We start from the raw sequence: 22,446 nt of genomic DNA, 5'->3' as shown, positions 1-22,446 counted from the left end.
GGATACCCCAGTCGTGAGAATAAGCAGCCTGCTTGTCCTCGGAGAAAGCGAATGATACATACCTGTAGCAGGTGTTCTCCGAGGACAGCAGGCTGATTGTTCTCACCATCCTTCCCTCCTCCCCTTTGGAGTTGCGTTTTTCTCATTCCTTTGCTTCTCATTTAACTGAGCGAGAGCGGTCGCGCACAGGCGGGAAGACGGCCGTGCATGCGCGGTGGGCGTGCCCCACGTGCGGGACCTCCCACGAGACTTTTCTTACAGTTGGTGGGGGCTGCCGTGGACGTCTACCCAGTCGTGAGAACAATCAACCTGCTGTCCTCGGTGAACACCTGCTTCAGGTATGTATCATTCGCTTTATCGAAACAAGATGGGCGTCCATCATTCGTTTCAATAATACGGTCGAGGATGCCCAAATCTCAACATTTAGGTCGACCATAGAGATGGTCGTCCTTAGAGATGGTCGTCCCCGTTTTTCAGCGATAATGGAAACCGAGGACGCCCATCTCAGAAATGACCAAATCCAAGCCATTTGATCGTTGGAGGAGCCAGCATTTGTAGTGCACTGGTCCCTCTCACATGCCAGGACACCAACCGCACTGCAGTGGACTTCAGAAATTGCTCCCAGGTGCATAGTTCCCTTACCTTGGGTGCTGAACCCCCCAAAACCCACTACCCATAACTGTACAACACTACCATAGGCCTAAGGGGTGATGGGGGGCACCTACATGTGGGTACAGTGGGTTTGTGGTGGGTTTTGAAAGGCTCACATTTACCACCACAAATGTAACAGGTAGGGGGTGATGGGCCTGGGTCCGCCTGCCTGAAGTGCACTGCACCCACTAAAACTGCTCCAGGGACCTGCATACTGCTGTCGGAGCTGGGTATAACATTTGAGGCTGGCATAGAGGCTGGCAAAAAATATTTTTAAAGTTTTTTTTTTTTTAGTGTGGGAGGGTGTTAGTGACCACTGGGGGAGTCAGGGGAGGTCATCCCCGATTCCTTCCGGTGGTCATCTGGTCAGTTCGGGCACCTTTTTGAGGCTTGGTCGCAAAAAAAATGGACCAAGTAAAGTTGGCCAAGTGCTCGTCAGGGACGCCCTTCTTTTTTCCATTATCGGCCGAGGACGCCCATGTGTTAAGCACGCCCCAGTCCTGCCTTCGCTATGCTTCCGACACGCCCCCATGAACTTTGGTCATCCCTGCGATGGAAGGCAGTTGAGGATGCCCAAAATCGGCTTTCGATTATGCCGATTTGGGCGACCCTGGGAGAAGGACGCCCATCTTGCGATTTGTATCGAAAGATGGGCGCCCTTCTCTTTCGAAAATAAGCCTGCTAGTCAGCCAGCCTCCCAAGGACCTCCTGCAGTTTCACAACTTTGAATAGCTTCATGTCATCTGCAAATCTGATCACCTCATTCATCGTCCCCTTTTCCAGATCATTTTTAAATTTGTGGTACTCCACTTTTCACTTTCCTCCATTGACAGAATTGGTTATTTAACCCTACTCTCTGTTTTCTTTTTTTGTTGTTGTTGATATTGTTAAGTCTTTTATTTGTCCAAAGTTACAAATAACAACAGCAAAACATCATACAAACAAGAAGGGAAGTGTCAAGCACTCCAAAGCTATAACAAGCAAGGGCAGCCCAAAGCAATATGCCACCTGAGGCAGGGATGAGATGCTGCGGCCATCCGGCCATAGTCTGGCATCTCCCCCTTCCCTCCTCAACCCTCTTCCCGCATTTACCTTCTTTTTTTTCTTTTCAAAAAGGCAGCAGTGGCAGCAATTCCCTCTTCACTGTACTGCATCCCACCTCTGAGGAAACAGGAAGTTACATCAAGAGGCGGGCTGCAGTATGGAGAAGAGGCCAGGAGATACCACTCCATGGAGAGTGCCGCCTGAGGCCCTTGCCTCAGTTGGCCTAATGGTAGTGCCACCACTGATAACAAGTGATCTGATGCATACAGAAGTGAAAACAGTGATCAACGTATAGAGCAAACGACACAGAAGAGGACTTCATAGTATTGAGAACATTTTTGAGGAACTTCTTACCCCCAACATCCACCTACACTTCTATTTTCCCCCATCACTGATGGGCAAAAAAGTAGAAATTGCAATGGAACTCATGAGCAGTAGATACCAAGCAATGCAATGCAAATGTATTGGCTATCTTTTAAACAGTTCCCAATCCACAACCGAATATTGCCTCCTATCCCATGTTTTTTTTTTTTTTTTATTCTCTCAGTAGTCTCTCATGAGGGACTTTTGTCAAAACCTTTCTGAAAATCAAGATATACTACATCAATTGACTCACTTTTATCCACATGTGTATTCACACCTCCCAAAAATGTAGCAAATTGGTAGGCAAGATTTCCCTTGGGATCAGAGTCAACATGGATTCGGCCATTAAACCATATTTATCCATGTGTTCAGTAATTGTGCACTTTATAATACTTTCTACCATTTTGCCCAGCACTATAGTTTTCTGGATCACCCCTGGAACCCTTACTTGTTGTTACAGTGACCATCTTCCAATCTTCAGGTACCATGGACAATTTATGTTTAAACAATATTATTGAAAAATAAATGAAACGCATATCAACAACATAACTGTGTTTTTTTATACAAAATTTGTTTTGAACTTCCAACACCTGAAGAATCCCAATCCCCCTTACCCCACTCACTCCTAGACGACTCAGAAGGCCTATACTCTTATGAACCTCCGAGCTCAACACAAAGAAACAATTCCAAAATTCCCCCAGTCCTACCCCCCCCCCCCACAACTGAACACCACCCCCCATTTTGCTCTTTAATACCGCTCTTTACCACAGACATGGTATAGTCCAATAATCACAGCAAGTATTATAAGGTATTAATGATCAAACCACGATCTTTTGGGTACAGATTGAAGGTATGTCTCCCACACCTGGAGGAATCATTTCTGTCTCTTGGGAAATCCTTTAGCATCTGTGGCCTCCCCTGTGCCACTGCTGCTATTCAGTCCCTCACCTACCATGTACGAAGTTTGGCAGCTCCTGGGCTGTAGAAGGGCTATATCAATCTTGTGGTGGTGTTGTAAATGTTGTAGAATTTTTGTTCGCTTAATAGGTGAGTTTACTCCCCCTACATTCCATGTTACAATTTTCACAGTAGATCCCCCAGGTTAGGACTGTCACATTTAACATAACTCATTTGTAACCCCAGGGGTTGCTGTCCCAGCCTGCGGCCTCCCTCCTGTATAATGAAAAGAAAGCCCTCCCCAACCTCTGCCCTTTCTAAAATTAGGAAGTCTAGTCACGTCTGTCCACAAAAATGCGCTGGTCTGTCTACCTTAAACCCCTCCCCCACAAACTCATCTCCTGAGCCCTGCAGTCCCACCAAAGGAACTATCACATTTAACACCTCCCCTTTTTTATTCTCCCCTATTGCAAGATTTCAACAAGAATGACACGCCGAAAGTCTCCTCCTCCTCCTTCTCCTTTCTATAAACTCAAAACCCAAACAGACCTTGCTTACAAATGCAATTACATTTCCCAGAAATCTCAGAAACTAACATTGTGCAGGAGAGAAAACTCAATCCTATGACACATTCTTCTAACAGACAGATTTGAGAAAATACACACTATTTGTAACATCATTTTGGGAAGCTCGCCAGGTGCCCTTGGCCTGGATTGGCCGCTGTCATGGACAGGATGCTGGGCTCGATGGACCCTTGGTCTTTTCCCAGTGTGGCATTACTTATGTACCCCCCCACTGAAAACATCCACTTTAACCACTGTTACTTGTGAACCTGCTTAGTCCATTGCCTCTGCTATACTCATTAAGATGTATCCCTCAATAATGCTGATACAAGGCTCGTCAATGAGAAGAAGAGAATATAAACACATAAGGAAGGGGGGGAAACAATGCTGATAACCACAAATCAGCCACCTAGACACACCCTCCCCTCCCCCTCCCCCCCAAAAAAAAGGTTAATCAATAGTCAACATGCCAAAACTAGACCACTCTCCCATTCCTAGCTGGTCATCTGCGTCCAATGTCAGTAAAAAAAAAAAAAAAATTAGTTTTTGACCACAGCATCACCGACTCGACACCCAGTAACCCAGCAGTGACCCAAACTCGGCGTGTTCATCATCTCCAACAGATTCTGATATCTTCCAGCGACCAGGTTTCCCCAGAAGTAAAATCTTCATTTGTCCCTCCTGAAATGCTGATTCCAGGAATCTCAAAAGCTTCATTTCTTTGTCCAGTCTCACTTTATAATCCAAGGTATGATAGCCAAATAAAAAGGTAAAGGCAACTGCCAGCCAGTTTTCATCCATTCACTGGCTTAAATGGTCCTTCCCCTCCTTCAATGCAAGCCATAAACTCCTGGGCCTCAATCACAGTATGAAAAATGTGGTTGGCACCATTGTGGGTCACTCACAGCATAGCCAGATATATGAGTGAAGCGAACCTTGGCAGCAAACAGGAACGAACGGATTGGGCAAAGGTCTTCCGTTGAGTAATCTTGAAAGCATAGAATACGCTTAATCTCATATGTCAAAACTTTCCCCAAGCTCACTGCTTGCATTATGGCGTTCTTATGAGCAAAATAGAGTACCTCTAAAATGACCACACTCAATCTGGTAGAAGTAGTTTGCTTAGGGCCCACTCTGTGTGTCCTCTCCACTCTCGGGGGCCCATAACATTCTGGGAGGTGCAGTTCACGTTTTAGCCACAGTTCAAGGAACCCAATCAATTCTGTATCTGCTGTTGATTCGGGTAGCCCGACAGATGTAAATTATTTTGTCTGGACCTATTCTCTAGGTCTTCCACTCTCTCTTGCAGCGTTGTTACACACTGCCTTGTGACTGGAGTTCTTCCGCCATCGATACCCGATCTTCCAAAGCTCCATTCCTTGCCTGAAAACCTGTGCAGTCTTTTGAGAGCTCTTCCAATTGTGCCTGCATCCACTCCAGCTTGGATGCAATCGGACTTAACCTCTTTTCCAACATCTCCTCCAATACTGATGTCATTTCCGCTGTCACCTGTGCCACCCAGGCCGAGGATATGGATTTTGTCAGCGGGCTAGCAGGTGCCGCCATTTTGTCTTCCCCTGCTCTGCTGCAAAGCCGTTCTTTGGCAGCAAATCTCCCCGTCATAGCACCTTCCAAGACCACAGTTGCTGTTCCGGATGGTCTACCTCTGCTCACAAGTCCACTACCCCAGTCGAGGGAACTAATGTTATTTTAAAATCAGGGTTTTCCTGAACGGGAGCTGGAGGAGCGCTCTTCAGCAACTTCCCGCGGTCATGGCGTCACATGATCCCCATGGACAATTTTAATGACAGGTTACAGATTACCAATAGTAGATCCACAGTTTCATTTTTTTAGTTTTTCAGTACCCTGGGTTGTATTCCATCCAGTTGATTTGAGTTATTACATCTTCCAGGTTCACCAAGATTTCTTTCAGTTTTTCCATATCATCACTCTTAAATACCGTTTCTGACACAGGTATCTTCCTTACACTCTCCTCAGTAAAGATGGAATAAAAGACTTAATTTACTGTCTCTGCTATGGCATTGTCCTCCTTGAGTGCTCCTTTAACTCCTCAATGATCTAATGGTCCAACTGACACTTAGGCTTTCTGCTTCTAATGTACCTGAAAATATTTTTGCTATGAGTTTTTGCCTCTGCATCATGCTTCATTTATGCATTTAGTCTTAAAGAGCAAAACAGGTATGTGCTATGTCTCCTGGTTTCTACAGGTGGCATATCTCTGATTGAACAACTGCTGCAAGACCCCCGACTGTCCCAGAACAAGTTGGCCTTAGAAGGGCTGGAGGACATAAAGATGTTGTTTCGGTACCTGAGACTCTTTGGTGTGACAGATAATGTAAGAGTCCAGGGCTGAGAATGAGTGTGTTTTGCGACTATGGTCTTATCAATCAGGTGCCCTAGGTCCTGCGGTTAACCGTTTTCCATTCTGCAGGTTTTCATTGACCTGAGTCTGGCTCGTGGATTGGATTATTACACTGGAGTGATTTATGAGGCTGTCCTGCTCCCGAACCAGGGAGAGATGCAGTTTCAGCAGCAGAATGACCATGCTGAGGAATTGCTCAATGTGGGCAGTGTGGCTGGAGGAGGACGCTATGATGAGCTAGTCGGAATGTTTGATGCCAAAGATAGAAAGGTGCCATGTGTGGGACTCAGTATTGGAATTGAGCGAATATTTGCTGTCATGGAACAGAAAGCTGAGGCAAGTTCTTTTCCTTTTCTTTTTTTTTCATTTATTAACTTTGCAATATCAAGCAAAAATCAGTCTGCAACTTACAGGCAATTTGCTAGCAATAACCATGACAAACATGTCCCAACCCCCCCTCCCCCCCCAACGAGAAACAACTGAGATAGCCTAGACCCTGAAGATCAGATAGGTTACAGCCTGTTGAGTATTCTGATATAATCCTCACTGTTTGTCTTCACCATCTTTACTATTAGTTTGGTTCCTCCAGTTTTGATAAATGACAAAGCTGACCTGTTTGAATTGCTGTCAGCTTTGTCATCTGGTACACAATCCATTTTGCAAAACACTAGTGCCATCCAGGGTGTAGTTTGTTGTTTCCAGTTACTGACTGTAAAAAGGCTAGTCGTCACCTTGTGAAGCTCCTTCTTTACTCCAACAGGTTTAACATGTAGTTAACACTATTCAGCCTTAGCTGGGTAGTTCACCTTGAGGATCGGTTGGTAAATTCTTCTGGCATTTCACTGACTTCTTTATTCGTGCTCTTCAAAGTTGAGAGGCTTGTATTGTAACACAAGTAAAAAGAGAGCTAGTAGACATGGAGGGGCATAATTGAACGAAAACGTCTATCGCCATGGGCGTTTATCTCCGAGAACGGGTCTGTGAAGGGGCGGACCGAACCGTATTTTAGAAAAAAATAGACGCCCATGTTTTATTCGACAATTTGTGAGCTGGGCGTTTTTGTTTTTCAGTGATAATGGAAAATGAAAGCGCCCAGCTCAAAAACGAATAAATCCAAGGCATTTGTTCGTGGGAGGGGCCAGGATTCGTAGTGCACTGGTCCCCCTCACATGCCAGGACACCAACCGGGCACCCTAGGGGGCACTTTTACAAAAAACAAAAAAAAGGTAAAAGAGCTCCCAGGTGCATAGCATCCTTCCCTTGTGTGTTGAGCCCCCCAAATCCCCCTCAAAACCCACTGCCCACAAGTCTACACCATTACTATAGCCCTAAGGGGTGAAGGGGGGCACCTACATGTGGGTACAGTGGGTTTGGGGGGGTTGGACGACTAAGCATTAAGCAGCACAATTGTAACAGATGGGGGGGATGGGCCTGGGTCCACCTGCCTGAAGTCCACTGCACCCCCTAACAACTGCTCCAGGGACCTGCATACTGCTGCCAGGGAGGTGGGTATGACATTTGAGGGTGAAAATAAAAAGTTGTGAAACATCATTGTTTGTGGTGGGAGGGGGTTAGTGACCACTGGGGGAGTCAGGGGAGGTCATCCCCGATTCCCTCTGGTGGTAATCTGGTCATTTAGGGCACTTTTTGGGGCCTTATTCGTGAAAAAACAGGGTCCAGGAAAAGTGCCCTAAATTCTAGCTACAAACGCATACTTTTTGTCCATTATCGGCGAAAGGCGCCCATCTCTCCTCGGCCGATAACCACGCCCCAGTTCCACCTTCGCCACGCCCCCCATGAACTTTGTACGCTTCCGCGATGGAGTGCAGTTGAAAACGTCCAAAATCGGCTTTCCATTATACCGATTTATTCGTTTTTGTGAGATAAACGTCTATCTCCCGATTTGGGTCGAAATCTAGGCGTTTTTCTCTTTCAATTATAAGGTGGATAATAAATCCAGAAATTCAAAAAAATTATATCTACTGCCAACACTATTATGAAGTTTGGGAATCTTTCCAACATTTCTATTAATAGTGGAGAAAAAGACCTTAGTCATCAAGTGAGCTTAAAATTTGCAGTCACAGCTGTCTTATTTTATCAGCTCTATTGTAATCATCGGTCAAAAAACTCCATTCTAGAATTATAAAAATATTTTAACAAAAATCACAAAACTAGCTCACTTGATGACTGAGGTCTTTTTCTGTACTATTAATAGAAATGTTTGGTGAGATTTCCAAGCTTCATAATAATGTTGGCAGTAGATATATTTTTTAGAGGGGGTCTCAATCCAAAGCAATTTATTTGTCCAGAAATGACTCCTGGCCGGTTAAATCATTTGTTCGGAGCTAACCAGTCATTTTCAGCATCACTTAACTGGTTAGTGCCACTGAAAATGACTGGTTAGCGTGAAATGCAAAACCAGCTCTCTTGGGAGCCTTCTGGAGGTGGAGTCAGCACACTTGGCCTGTTAAGTGCCAATATTCAGTACTTAACCAACCAAGGTCACCATATAAATAGGACCGCAAAAAAGTCAGCCCTATCTTTATGTAGTGCCTCATTCCCGGTTAAGTGCTGAATATCATTAAGTGCTGTAGTCTGTAAGTAATGTAGCTGGCTCTGTAAACCCAGAAATTCAGTACCTGAGCCCAGACATGGCCCCGGCATTGAATTAATGGGCATAACAGTGGCAGCAGTCAGCAAAATTGTGAGCGCCACCAGCTGAATACTGACTCCTTTATTTTTTTGTATTTTAACTAGCCATAGCCCCCTTACTTCCCTGCTCTTAGTTTTGATAGATACTCTTATTTCAGGAGGCGCAGGAAGTTTATTAGCCTGTTTAGGAATGAAGACCTAAGGGCACATGTAGCCACACCTCTGAAATAACTCCATTTTAACAGTAGCAGTGTGAGCCAGTCCTTGTTTTAATTTTGGTTTGGGTACTAAAACCAGCCCAAAACTCCACATCCCCACAACCACTCTGTGCTGTGCTGTGCTGTCCTCTCCTCTCCCCCCCCCCCCCCGCAGAAAGCCTATCCCGATGGGCCAGCACCCTCCCCCCTCCACATGTAGCCCCTCCCCATGCCTACCTTTGAAATCCTGTTCCCATAAGGCTGCCACAGGATGTCACAGCAGCCATTTTGACTGAGGAGCCAGCAGATTCAGGAGCGACTCAGGATTGCTTCTGCCCCTAAGAGGCCACTAGACCAAGGAGGGCCTACATATGTTGGAGGTGGCAGAGTTGGTGGCGGCCTGGGGGATGGGTTTTCTGCCAGGGGTTGAGGGGAGGATGATGGCTTTGGCTTCGGTTTTAATCTCCCAAATCAAATATTTAGTGTTTGTTTATTACAATTTTTTTTTTTTTTTTTTTTTATTTATGAATTTCAAAATATACATTCATGAAAATAAATGTCAGAAAATCAGGAAATACAATACCATGACTATTATACACATAGTCAAGAGTAAATAGCAATGTCTTTGTTACTTAGACCACAATCTTAGATCAAGATATAAGGTAATTAATTACAGAGGTAAAGCATAAATAAAAATACAATAAGAGGATAAGAGCTAGATCTTTGCCTGCAGTTTTAGCTAACTTCGGTTGCTATCGAAGTAGATTCGTCTGCATTTTCTTTTGCTATTACAAACTTTTTCAACTTTTCTGGTTCAAAGAATACATAATAAACATTTCTTAAGGAAATAAGGCATCTACATGCAAATTTTAACTTAAAAGTCCCGCCTAGGGTGAGAATCCGGGGCCTAAGTCCCAGAAATTCTCTCCTTCTTTTCTGAGTAGTTTTGCTGACATCGGGGAAAATTTGTATCTTTGAACCCAGAAAATGAGAAGACATAAACTTGAAGTATAGCCTAAGAATATTATTTCTATCTGTTTCGAAGGCAAAGTTTGCAAGAAGAGTTGTTCGTTCTGTTATAATTTCTAAAGACGTTTCCAGAAATTGAGTCAAATTTACTGGAGCCTCCTCAGTAATAGCTTTGGCTCCCGTAATATAATAAACTTTTACAATTGGAGGTATAGCTTCCTTTGGAATTCCTAGTACATCAATAAAATACTTTTTTAACATTTCCATTGGGGGTATCAAAGGACACTTAGGAAAATTTAGAAATCTTAAGTTATTCCTTCTCAATTGATTATCAAGGTATTCAATTTTTCTTTGAACATTTTCTCTATCAGAGACTATATTTCCAACAATTGTTTGCATTTTCTTAATTTCAAGTGAATTTAACTCACTCTTATCTTCTTGTGCTTTAACCTTCAATTCCATGGTATGCTGTGATTGTTTAAAGTCCTTTACTTCAAGGTTGAAAGAATTTGTAGCCTGAAGCAGAGACGAATTCAGTGCCTGGATAGCGTCCCAAAGAACCTCTAGGGTAACGACTGCCGGTCTTGCAATAACGCCGACATTCACAGGTGGTGGAGCCATGATAGGAGAGGGCGAGGAATCAATACCTCCCGTCCTCTCATCTGATGTACTTCTATCTGGCGTCGAAAAAACAACAGGGCCACTTGTAGCCTCGGAAATCACCGATTCCGGCTCTCCCGTCGATCTCGAGACACCACCCGGTCTCGGCGGAGCAGTCTGTTGGGGCGGACTTAATGACGCCGCTTCAACGCTAAGATCCCCCGGATGTTCTGGGGATCCAACCATGGCAGAAATCAAAGCGCCACGCGCCTGAAGCCCAAACACTTCCAAAGTCGGTTGTCGAAGAGCTGGAGTAGAAGCGGGGCTAGAAGTGGCTTTAGCCCCGCTTTTTCCCTTTCTTTTCCCCATAAATTGGGTTCCGGAAAGACCAAACGCTGCGAAAAACGGCTCGTGGTTCGGAGCTCTCAGGAAGCGCTTCCTCTCACGGTCGCCATCTTGATCCTTGTTCCGTTTATTACAATTTTTAATATACTTCCACTTCTACAAAAAGATTGTAGCGGATCACAATAAAATAAAATAGAAACAGAAAATAACTCTATAATCCATAGGACAGAACATTCATGCTAGAACAAACATACAAGCATACATAGCCAAACTGAACAGGCGACCGGTGGCCAGCAACCCCCACTAAGAAAGGGAAGATGAAAAACCAAAAGCAAGGGGAAAAAAGTGGGTTTTTAAAGAAGCTTGAAAGCAAGAGAAGGACAGTTCAAAACGTAGTACTAGGGGAAGATTGTTCCAAAGTTTAGGTGCCAGAAAGTAGAATGCAGTGTGACAGGTAGACTCATAATGGTCCTGCTTCTGAGAAAGAAGAATCAAACGATGAGAATCAAGTGATATTAAAGTCTTGAGTTTAAATATGTCACAGAATGCCAAATGACAGGCAGTGGAAAACAATCATTTTCTCATCCTCCGTGCTGAGATAGAGGCAGTTAAGAGGTATGCATGTAGTCAGTGGTGTGCTGGAGCCGGCTCTGTCCAGCTCGCAAGAGCCGCTTGTTAATTTTTGACAGCTCTTGCGAGCCGGTTGTTGTTTGAGGCGAGCCGGCTCCATTACAGAGGTAATGAGTAATGAGTAATGAGTTCGTTCGTTGTGCCCTTAGTCCCACCTTCTTATGTCATCAGAAGGCGGGACTAAGGGCACGACGAATGAACTCATCGAAGCAAGCAGGGAGGGAAGGCTGGAGACGCAGCAGGGCTTAAATAAGGCGGCACTTCAACGGAGAGGTACTAAACAAGATGGATGGGAGCGGGGGGCGGTGGGGGCGAAGGAAAATCGCTGGACATGTTTGGGAGCGGCAGGGGAGGGAGGAGAATTGCTGGGCAGGGATGGGTAGAGGGGGGCAGGGGAGAGAAGCCAATTGCTGGGCAGGGATGGGTAGAGGGGGGGCAGGGGAGAGAAGCCAATTGCTGGGCAGGGATGGGTAGAGGGGGGCAGGGGAGAGAAGCCAATTGCTGGGCAGGGATGGGTAGAGGGGGCAGGGGAGAGAAGCCAATTGCTGGGCAGGGATGGGTAGAGGGGGGCAGGGGAGAGAAGCCAATTGCTGGGCATGGAGAGCAGGGGAGAGAAGACAATTGCTGGGCATAAATGGATAGAGGGGGGCAGGGGAGAGAAGACAATTGCTGGGCAGGGATGGGTAGAGGGGGGCAGGGGAGAGAAGACAATTGCTGGGTATGGATGGATAGAGGGGGGCAGGGGAGAGAGGAGAGTTTCAGGACATGGATGGAGGGGAGGGCAAGAGAAATTCTGGACATGGATGGAGGGGAGGGAAGGGACAAGGGAGAGAGAAGAAATGCTGGACATGGAGGGAAGATAGAGGAAGGAGATTAGATGAGGGAAAAGGAAGTGAGGAGAGAAACTGCACATGGATGGAGAAAATAGGCAGAAGCTGGATCCACTGTACAGTCAAGTCTGCGGAGGACCAGAAATGAAGAAGATAGAGGAAAGAAAAGAAATAAATGGAAAGGAAGCCCTGGAAATGGAGTCAAGGGAACAGATAGAGAGCAGCAGAATCAGATACTGGGCCAGCATGATCAGAGAAACAAAGTCACCAGACAACAAAGGTAGAAAAAAAATTTTTATTTTCATTATAGTGTTTGGAATATGTCCACTTTGAGAATCAGGTGCTGAACGTTAAAAGTTTATATTTATTTACTTATTTGTGGCATTTTATCCCATATTAAACATGAATTAGATTGGAACCTGGGATCATTTAATTTTTTTTTCCTGGAGAGAGTAATGCATTGCCCCCCCCCCCCCCCCAGCTATAGCTAGCTCTGCAATTTTGGGGGGGTGCAGAGGTGGATGGGGGGACGCAGAGATGGATGGGGGGAGCGCAGAGGTGGATGGGGGGGCGCAGTGGTGGACGGGGGGGTGCCGAGGTGGACCAGGGAGAGAGCCTGTTGTTAACAATTTACCAGCACACCACTGCATGTAGTACTTTGTCATCCTTTCCAGGGATTAATCAATCCTTGGAAATTGTGGAGTAGAGATCTTTAGCTGTTTGTTTCACATTACGTTCAACTTTTTTTCCCATAGATCAGTGAAGAGAAAATTCGAACAACAGACACTCAAATTCTTGTGGCAGCTGCTCAGAAAAATTTTCTTGAGGAAAGAATGAAACTCATCTCTGATCTATGGAGTGCTGGGATTAAGGTACCTTGCTTATGGCTAATACTGGCTCTGCAATCTGAATAAGAAATGTCAGATATATATATGTGAGTCTGGGCAGTGGTGTACCTAGTTTGTCTGCCACCCAGGGTGGGTCGCCACTACACCCCCCCCCCCCCCCCCCCCGGCGCATCGCACATCCCCCCTCCCGGCGCATCACTCACCTTCCCTCTGAAGCGCATCACTCATCACCCCCGAAGTGCATCACCCACCTCCCCCCTGAAGCGCATCACTCATCACCCCCGAAGTACATCACCCACTTCCCCCCCTGAAGCGCATCGTCCTCACCGCCTAGGGGTGCACGGAGCAGCTGTCTGCTCCACCAGTCCCCTGCCCCAAAACAGGCAGTGACGTCAGGGGGGGGCAGGGAACCGGCGGAGCAGACAGCCACACAACTGCTCCATACACCCCCTTGCTGCCTGCTCCCAGGGCAGACTGCCTCCACCACCCCTGTCCTTTGTATGCTACTGTGTCTGGGTGTGGTGTTAAGTAGGAGACATTCTGTTCATTTCACTGTGCCAGAAGCCTTGGTTTCCCTGTATACAACCCCCCCCCCCCCCCCCCCCCCCCCCCCCCCCCCCCCCCCCCAAATACCAGAGTATGAATCCAGTTCCTTTCAAACACTCCTCTTAAAAGTGCATCCACACAGGGTCAGTATCAACACTGGGCTGAAAAACAACATGCTGCTTCTCAGTTTTCATTTCTCCTACCTTGGCCAGTACCCCCAAAGAGCAGTGTATAAGATGGTACCACCAAGAGGGAATGCTTGGAAGACTATAAACATAGGTATGATTATTGAAGTGCAACGGGAAGTAAGGAACACCAACTTGACTTTTTGTACCTTGATTGGCTGCAAAGAATAGTTTCCTTATCACCCATGCCAAACCAGTCCAGACAAGTGGTTTATGTCCCCCTGCCAGCAGATAGCATGAGAGAAAAACAGCTTAGAGCTGACTTCACTCCCCTTATAGGGAGCTGCTGCTACCTTCAGCTCCTCAGTAAGTATGGTGTGGCTAACTCTGAAGACAGTCATACCCTTGGTGTATGGAATTATAATTATCTTCATTTCCATATCATCATGCTGATCAATCCATAGACTGGTGGGTTGTGTCCATCTACCAGCAGGTGGAGATAGAGAGCAATCCTTTTGCCTCCCTATATGTGGTCATGTGCTGCCGGAAACTCCTCAGTATGTTCTCTATCTCAGCAGGTGGTGGTCACACACAGCAGCAGCTCTGGCTAGGTCTCCAAGCCTAATCTTTAGGTTTTGTTGAGTACCTGGGGTTGAGGGCTCTTCTTGAGCAAGTGCAAACCTGGTGGTGCCAGGTCCCTCCTTTTCTCCCCCCTCCCACTGGCTCCGTTAAAAAAAAAAAAGTTTGGACGTCCTTTAAGGGCGTTTATTTCAACGTTTATATCAGCGTTTATTGCAGCTGCTCACTGGGAACCAGTTCGTTACAGCTCGGAGCGAGAAGCAGGTAATTTTACCTTTTTATAGCGGGCAGGGGGTTCCCCGTTCGGTCTCCACGTGGCTTATGGCGTCGGAGGGCGAGGGCGCGAAGATTCGCTCCCCTGACCGCATGTGTGCGTCTAGTGGGGATGTGGGGGTTTTCAAAGCCTGAATCGCCTTTGTTGGGCATCAGTTTGGAGTCCGGTCAGTGTCCCGGTTCTTCCTCCGGTGCGGCGGTTTTTCCCGCCATAAGTGCCCATCCCCCGCTGCTCGCCCACTCCATGTTCGCCGGCCACTCTGCTCGGATGGCTTGTTCTTGGGCCGCTCTCGAGCTGGGAGACGTTAATGCTATGGTCGCCCTTCATTCGGGCGACGGCAAGAAAGTAGCGAAAGTTAAGCGCCGTTCTTCCCACGCGGCTCCTTCTCGGAGTTTCGCGCCGGACACCATTTTGGATGCGCAGCATGTTTCTCCCCCGCTCTTGTGAGTGCCGGTTGAGGGTGCGTCTAGGGCCGTGGCCCAGGCAGCAGAAGTGCACAGTCTAGGGGGTTTCTCCCCTGAGTTCTTTTTGCTGCTGCATCAGGCTTTTCTTATGATAAACGCTGCCCCGGCTCCCCCCTCTGATCAAGGGGCTGAGGCCTCCGGAAGCAAACGCCCTCGGGTGGACTTCCAGGCCCTAGAGGACTCGGTCTCCTCTGATGTAGATGAGGGCAGCGTATCTGAGTTCTCCCAACGGTCCTTTGGGGATTCCTTGGAGGAGACGGATTCCTGCTCGGATGGAGCGGATGAACCCTCTGCAGCACGGATCTTTCGCTCAGAGGATTTGCCCAACCTGTTAGTGCAGGCCATGAGCATTTTGAAGAGTTCCTTTCCGGAGGACTTCTCTCCCTCAGCCTCTGTTGGCTCTGCCATTATGCGGGGGACTAAGCGCCCGCCTAGAACCTTCCACGTGCATGAATGCACACCTTGATTTCGGCTCAATGGGATTTCCCAGAAGCGAGCCTTAAAGTGGCTAGGGCTATGTCCCGCCTCTATCCTCTGCCTGAAGGTGAACGGGAGGCCTTTCTTGGGCCTACCGTGGATTCTTTAATCACTGCGGTGACTAAGAAAATGGCGTTGCCGGTGGAAGGTGGCACGGCCCTAAAGGACGCCCAAGACAGGAGTCTGGAGGCGGCTTTAAAGTCGTCCTTCGAGGCGGCTGCTTTAAGTTTACAGGCCTCAATTTGTGGCTCCTATGTGGCCAGGGCGTGCCTGACGCTTGCGCAGCGGGCTTCCCCCTCGGATCCTTCCTTGAGGGCTGATTGGCCAGCCCTGGAATCGGGCTTGGCCTACTTGGCAGGCTGGCTGTATGATGTCTTGAGAGCCTCGGCTAAAGGTATGGCTCAGACAGTCTCTGCACGGCGGTGGCTTTGGCTGAAGCATTGGTCTGCTGACCACGCCTCTAAGTCTCGCCTGGCTAAGTTGCCTTTTACAGGCAAGCTGCTCTTTGGGGTCGAGCTGGACAAGATTGTGACCGATCTCGGCACGTCTAAGGGCAAGAGGTTACCGGAGGTCAGGGCTCGGGCCAATGGTGCCCGCCCCGGTTCCTCCAAAGGACGGTTTCAGGAAGCCCGTCGGTATTGCCCGGGCAAGTCGAGCTCCTCTGCCCCCTCTTCCATCAAAAGGAATTTCTCCCCCAAGCAGCATTCCTTTCGCAGAGACCGCCGTCCCAGAGGTGCCTCCTCCGGTCCTCCCCCAGGGTCTCGTACCCAATGACGGGGCGCTGGTCCATGGCCCAGAACAGATTGGAGGACGCCTATCCTCGTTTCTGGGCGAGTGGACCAGGGTAACTTCAGACGCTTGAGTGCTGGAAGTCATCTGAGACGGCTACAAGCTAGAGTTCTGCCGACCCTTAAGAATTGGGTTTGTGCACTCTCCCTGCAAGTCTCCGGTCAAGCTGTGGCAGTGCAGCAGACTTTGGACAATCTGATCCGCCTGGGTGCGGTCGTTCCGGTGCCAGAAGATCACCCTGGCAAGGGACGTTACTCCATTTACTTTGTGGTACCTAAGAAAGGAGGTTTTGTCCAGCCTATCCTCGACCTCAAAGGGGTCAATCGGGCTTTGGAAGTTCGGCACTTCCGAATGGAGACTCTCCACTCTGTTATAGCGGCAGTGCAGGCAGGGGAGTTCCTGGCATTCTTGGACATCAAGGAAGCTTACTTGCATATTCCCATCTGGCCTCCTCATCAACGCTTTCCGCGTTTTGCAGTTCTGAGGACACTCCCAGTTCAGAGCCCTCCCTTTCGGGTTGGCTACTGCTCCGCGGACCTTCTCCAAGTTATGGTGGTCATCGCAGCCTTCCTACGCAAGAAAGGAGTACAAGTCCATCCTTATCTGGACGACTGGTTGATCCGAGCCCCCTCTTATGCAGAGTGCGGCAGAGCTTCAGACCGGGTGATTGCTCTTTTGAGCTCCCTGAGGTGGATCATCAACTGGGAGAAAAGCCAGCTGCGCCCAACTCAGTCCCTGGAGTATCTGGGAGTTCGATTCGACCCCCAAGTGGGCAGAGTGTTCCTGCCAGACAATCGGATTGTCAAGCGTCAGGCTCAGGTGGACTAGTTCCTAGCAGCCTCTTCTCTTAGGGCTCGGGACTATGGGCAGCTGTTGGGCTCTATGACGGCCACGATGGAAGTAGTGCCCTGGGTCAGGGCCCATATGAGACCTATACAGCTCTCTCTGCTGCAGGGATGGACTCCAGCTTCGGAGGATTACGCTGTGCGCCTTCCCTTGGATCCAGCGGTGCAGAAGGCGCTGAGCTGGTGGCTGAGGCCAGACAAGCCGTCCGCAGGAATGCCTCTGGTGACCCCGGAGTGGGTTTTCGTCACGGCGGACGCCTCTTTGTGGGGCTGGGGAGCCCACTGCTTGGGAAGGACAGCGTAGGGGCTCTGGTCCCCTGCAGAGGCAGAGTGGTCTATCAACCTCCCGGAACTCAGAGCCATTCAGTTGGCGCCTTTGGAGTTTCTTCCGGGCCTGGCGCTGAAGCCAGTACGGGTCCTGTCGGACAATGCCACGGCTGTGGCCTATGTCAATCGCCGGGGGAGGTACCAGGAGCGCCCCTCTAGCCAAGGAGGCCATGAAGCTATGCCTGTGGGCGGAAGCAAACCTGGAACAGCTGTCGGCGGCCCACTTTGCGGGAGTCATGAATATTGCTCAGGCGTTCTTGGACATCACGAAGCGCTGGGGCCAGCTGAGCATAGATCTGATGGCGTCTTCAGCCAATTGCCAAGTGCCGCGCTTTTTCAGCAGAGGACGGGACCCTCGATCTCTGGGAGTAGATTCTCTTCTCCCACAGTGGCCGACACAGGAGCTCCTCTTTGTGTTCCCGCCTTGGCCCATGTTGGGCAGGGTGCTAGGCTGGGTGTCAAAGCATCCGGGCCGAATAATCCTGGTGAGTCCGGATTGGCCCAGACGTCCCTGGTATGCGGACTTGATCAGGCTCTCAGTGGACGGACCTCTGCAGATGCCAGCGGAGCGGGGTCTGTTGCATCAGGGTTCCGTGGTGATGGAGGATCCCTTCCCCTTTGGTCTTACGGCCTGGCTATTGAGCTGCAGCGTCGGAGCAAGCAGAGCTTCTCAGACAAGGTCATCGCCACTATGCTGAGAGCGAGGAAGCGCTCTACTTCTACTGCTTACTCCAGGGTTTGGCGTACCTTTGCATCGTGGTGTGAGGCAGGCTCACTTTCTCCCTTCACTGCTCCAACTTCATCAGTGTTGGCGTTCCTGCAAGAAGGTCTGGAAAAAGGCCTGTCGCTCAGTTCCCTTAAGGTCCAGGTAGCGGCTCTTGCTTGCTTCAGGGGTCACCTGAAGGGTGTTTCCCTGGCATTGCAGCCAGATGTGGTGCGCTTTCTCAAGAGAGTTATTCACCTGCGCCCTCCTCTGCACGCAGTGGTACCTGCGTGAAATCTCAATCTGGTGCTAAGAGCCTTGCAGAAGCCGCCTTGTGAACCCTTGTCGAGGGCATCTCTGAAAGAATTGACGTTGAAAACAGTCTTTTGGTGGCTATCACTTCAGCCAGAAGAGTTTCCGAGCTCCAGGCGCTATCATGTCGAGAGCCCTTTCTGCAGTTCACTGAGGCAGGAGTGTCTATTCGCACAGTGCCTTCCTTCCTGCCCAAGATTGGTCCTCGCTTCCATGTGAATCAGCAGCTCTGTCTACCCTCCTTTCGTAGGGAGGACTACCCAGAGGAGTACTCTGCTCTCAAATATCTAGATGTGAGACGAGTTATCTTCAGATACTTGGAAGTGACCAATGATTCCGGAAGTCGGATCATCTGTTTGTGCTGTTCGCAGGTCCTCGTAAGGGTCTTCAGGCTGCCAAGCCTACAGTGGCACGATGGGTCAAGGAACTCATTGCAGCGGCTTATGTGGCCGCAGGGAAGGTGCCGCCTATCCAGCTGAAGGCTCACTTCTCTAGATCACAGGCGGCCTCGATGGCAGAGGCCGGGTCCGTCTCCTTGGAAGAGATTTGTAGGGCGGCAACTTGGGCATCAGCTCATACCTTCTCCAGACATTACCGCTTGACTGTGGCTGCTCGGGCGGAGGCCCGGTTTGGAGCTTCAGTGTTGCGGTCAGGGATTTCTATGTCCTGCCCTGGGTGAGTACTGCTTCGGTACATCCCACCAGTCTATGGATTGATCAGCATGATGATATGGAAGGTAAAATTATGTGTCATACCTGATAATTTTCTTTCCATTAATCATAGCTGATCAATCCATAGTCCCTCCCAGATATCTGTACTGTTTATATTCTGGTTGCATTTCAGGTTCAAGTTAGTCTTCAGTTCCTGTTTAGGAGGACTTCGTGTTCAAGTTTTTTCAATTGGATTCTTCAGGAGTTGAGACGATTTTGTGTTACAGTGAGCTGCTGCATTCCTCTCCCCTCCGTTTTACGGGGCTGGATTGAGACCTAAATTCTGCCGGCGCTCCCTCCTACTTCGTGCGACTGTAGGGCAGCTTTGTACCCCTCCCGCTTCGGCGGTGTTAGGGTCAGTCAGCTCCTCCCGCGGTTGCGGTTGCAGGATAAGCCAGATCCCCCCGCATCGGCGGGTGTGGTGTCCCTCCCCCGCTCCGCGGGGATGAGCTGGACGGATTCCCCTCCCTCACTTGTGTGGGGTTGAGCTGGGTTAATTCCCCTCCCCCGTTTCGGCGGTGGTGAGCTGGGCAGAGTGTCCCTTTGTGGGTGTAATTCTCTAAGTGCTGAGTCCTGCGGAGGAGCTTTGATATCGACATACTGAGGAGTTTCCGGCAGCACATGACCACATATAGGGAGGCAAAAGGATTGCTCTCTATCTCCACCTGCTGGTAGATGGACACAACCCACCAGTCTATGGATTGATCAGCTATGATTAATGGAAAGAAAATTATCAGGTACGATACATAATTTTACCTTACCAAGGATATGTCTTCAGAGTGAACTACAACAGACTTACTGAGGAGCTGAAGGCAGCAGCAGCCACCCTATAAGGGTAGTGAAGTCAACTCTAAGCTGTTTTCTCTCTCTCTATCTGCTGGCAGGGGGACATAACCCACTTGTCTAGACTAGTCTGACAGGACTCAAGGAAAGGAAATAAACAGCTCGTTTGCTTATACCTCTTTTTTTGTATGAATGATTTTGTCTATATCTCTGAGTGTGTATGTGTCAATTTTTATGTTATTACATTAGATTACATTACAATTGATACTTCTAGGCCACACATACCAAATCCTTAGATCAGTATGGCTTACATAACAAGAATAGGGCATACCCTAGATCATAGAACTTCCCAGGAACAATAGACTCTGCAAAACTCACAACACTGTTCATAAGGTAACAAACTTACAATATAACCAAGTCCAACATTTTACGGAATGATGAGTAAATTAGTCTCATGACGTATGAGTTGTGGTAGGTTTTTCTGTCCTATCAAATTATGGCATTCTTTTCTGTATATTTTGTGTAATTTTAATTTGTAATTTATGTGAACTGCCTTGACTCGTGAACGAAAGGGGCGGTATATCGAATACATTAACCAATAAACAATAAATGTCACCTAATTGACAAAAGCTGAGTTACCTTGTTGACCACATTTAGACATAGGAGCTGCTAATAGATAAGGAATGAACCAAAAGCATTTCTCCCTTTATATATGATGTTCGCTCTCTCATATTTGTTTTTGTTACATTTGTACCCCGCGCTTTCCCACTCATGGCAGGCTCAATGCGGCTTACATGTTGTATACAGGTACTTATTTGTACCTGGGGCAATGGAGGGTTAAGTGGCTTGCCCAGAGTCACAAGGAGCTGCCTGTGCCTGAAGTGGGAATCGAACTCAGTTCCTCAGTTCCCCAGGACCAAAGTCCACCACCCTAACCACTAGGCCACTCCTCCACTCCACTGATGGAATGCTTTTTGAGAGCTCTCAGATCAAAGGCTAAATAGACTCACTGTGGGCTCGGTAATTGCATATTGGGTGTGCATGTGGAGGAGTAGCCTAGTGGTTAGTGCAGTGGACTTTGATCCTTGGGAACTGAGTTCAATTCCCACTGCTGCTCCTTGTGACTCTGGGCAAGTCACTTAACCCTCCATTGCCCCTGGTACAAAATAAGTACCTAAATATATGTAAACCGCTTTGAATGTAGTTGCAAAAACCTCATAAAGGCAGTATATCAAGTCCCATTTCCCTTTCCCTCTGTAGCTGTACAGTCTAATGAGTGCTCACTGCTAGCTTTTCTCTGGGCTCCCTGCAGGCAGAAATGCTGTATAAGAAGGATCCCAAGTTGCTGAGCCAGCTGCACTACTGTGAAGAAACAGGAATCCCTCTTGTGGCCATCGTTGGGGAGCAGGAGCTGAATGACGGAGTTGTCAAACTAAGAATTGTTTCTACTAGGGAGGAGGTGAGTGTGCTTGTGCTTTGCGTGGAGTGGGATAAACGCCACAGACCTCTTGGACCATTGAGTAAAGAACTAGAGCTAACATGCCTCTACTTCCATGTACTCATGCAGCAGGTTCTTGGTGCAACTGCTCAGAGTCACAGCATGCATTGCCCCTGCTCCTTAAAACATAAGATGTCATGCTGGGTCAGACCAAAGGTCCATCAAGCCAACCATTTCAGGTTAAAAAGTGCCCAGAAAATCCCAAAGTATAGCTGGACCTGCTACATGGTGCAGTGTCTTCACTGTACATCAGCTAGATTTGCTGTCATGTCTGCAGTGTGCTTTAAGTAATTTGTTTTTTTAAATCTCCCTTGTTTCTAGATCAATGTTCCTCGAGGAAATCTTATTGAAGAAATTAAGAAAAGAAGCAGCTAACCATCATAGAGGAAGCAATAATCCAATTGCTCACATTGGTACAAACATCATGGGTACTTTTTACTTATAGGTTTGCTTTCTTGACCTGAGAGAAAGCATCCACATAGATTTGCATCAGGTTTTTCTGTGGGTAATAATTGCCATGGAAATAACATGGAGGAGTGGCCTAGTGGTTAGAGCAACAGTCTTGCAATCCAGAGGTGGCCGGTTCAAATCCCACTGCTGCTCCTTGTGATCTTGGGCAAGTCACTTAACTCTCCATTGCCTCAGGTACAAACTTTGATTGTGAGGCCTCCTGGGTCAAAGAAATATCCAGTGTACCTGAGCTACTACTGAAAAAGGTGTGAGCAAAATCCAAATAAATAAATAATGCGTAAGTCTGAAAAGTGCATTATTTTCCTCACCTGCTTTAAATGTGCAGGCAAAATCACACGTGTTGTACAACACCACACATAATTTTACCAACATTTAATCTAATTCTTTAAGTAAAATGCTGTTTTACCCAAAGAAGTGGTGTTGAATATTTCCCTTATGATACTTAATACCAATTTCACTACAGCACTTTCTGAAGGAAAGTGGGCATCCTTCAGGTTTCATTATCCCAGACCTCTAGCCTCTCTGCATTACTATTCTGCCCTAACTTCCAAAGAACTGCCTTTGATAGTTT

General features: G+C 47.9%; 1 protein-coding gene across 1 annotated transcript; it reads left to right on the top strand.

Moving 5' to 3' along the window:
* The first annotated feature begins 5,300 nt into the window (after positions 1-5,300).
* Positions 5,301-21,993, top strand: LOC115459518 (histidine--tRNA ligase, cytoplasmic-like). Its single transcript, XM_030189333.1, has 6 exons — positions 5,301-5,346; positions 5,747-5,874; positions 5,971-6,237; positions 12,880-12,996; positions 21,219-21,365; positions 21,726-21,993. Exons 1-6 carry the CDS (start codon positions 5,301-5,303, stop codon positions 21,777-21,779), a joined length of 759 nt encoding a protein of 252 aa, XP_030045193.1. The 3' UTR covers positions 21,780-21,993.
* Positions 21,994-22,446: the final 453 nt, after the last annotated feature.

The sequence above is a fragment of the Microcaecilia unicolor genome, unplaced genomic scaffold (genome assembly GCF_901765095.1).
Source record: "Microcaecilia unicolor unplaced genomic scaffold, aMicUni1.1, whole genome shotgun sequence".
NCBI lineage: Eukaryota > Metazoa > Chordata > Amphibia > Gymnophiona > Siphonopidae > Microcaecilia > Microcaecilia unicolor.
Note: the sequence above shows the minus strand (reverse complement) of the source record. Positions and strands in the feature narration are given on the sequence as shown.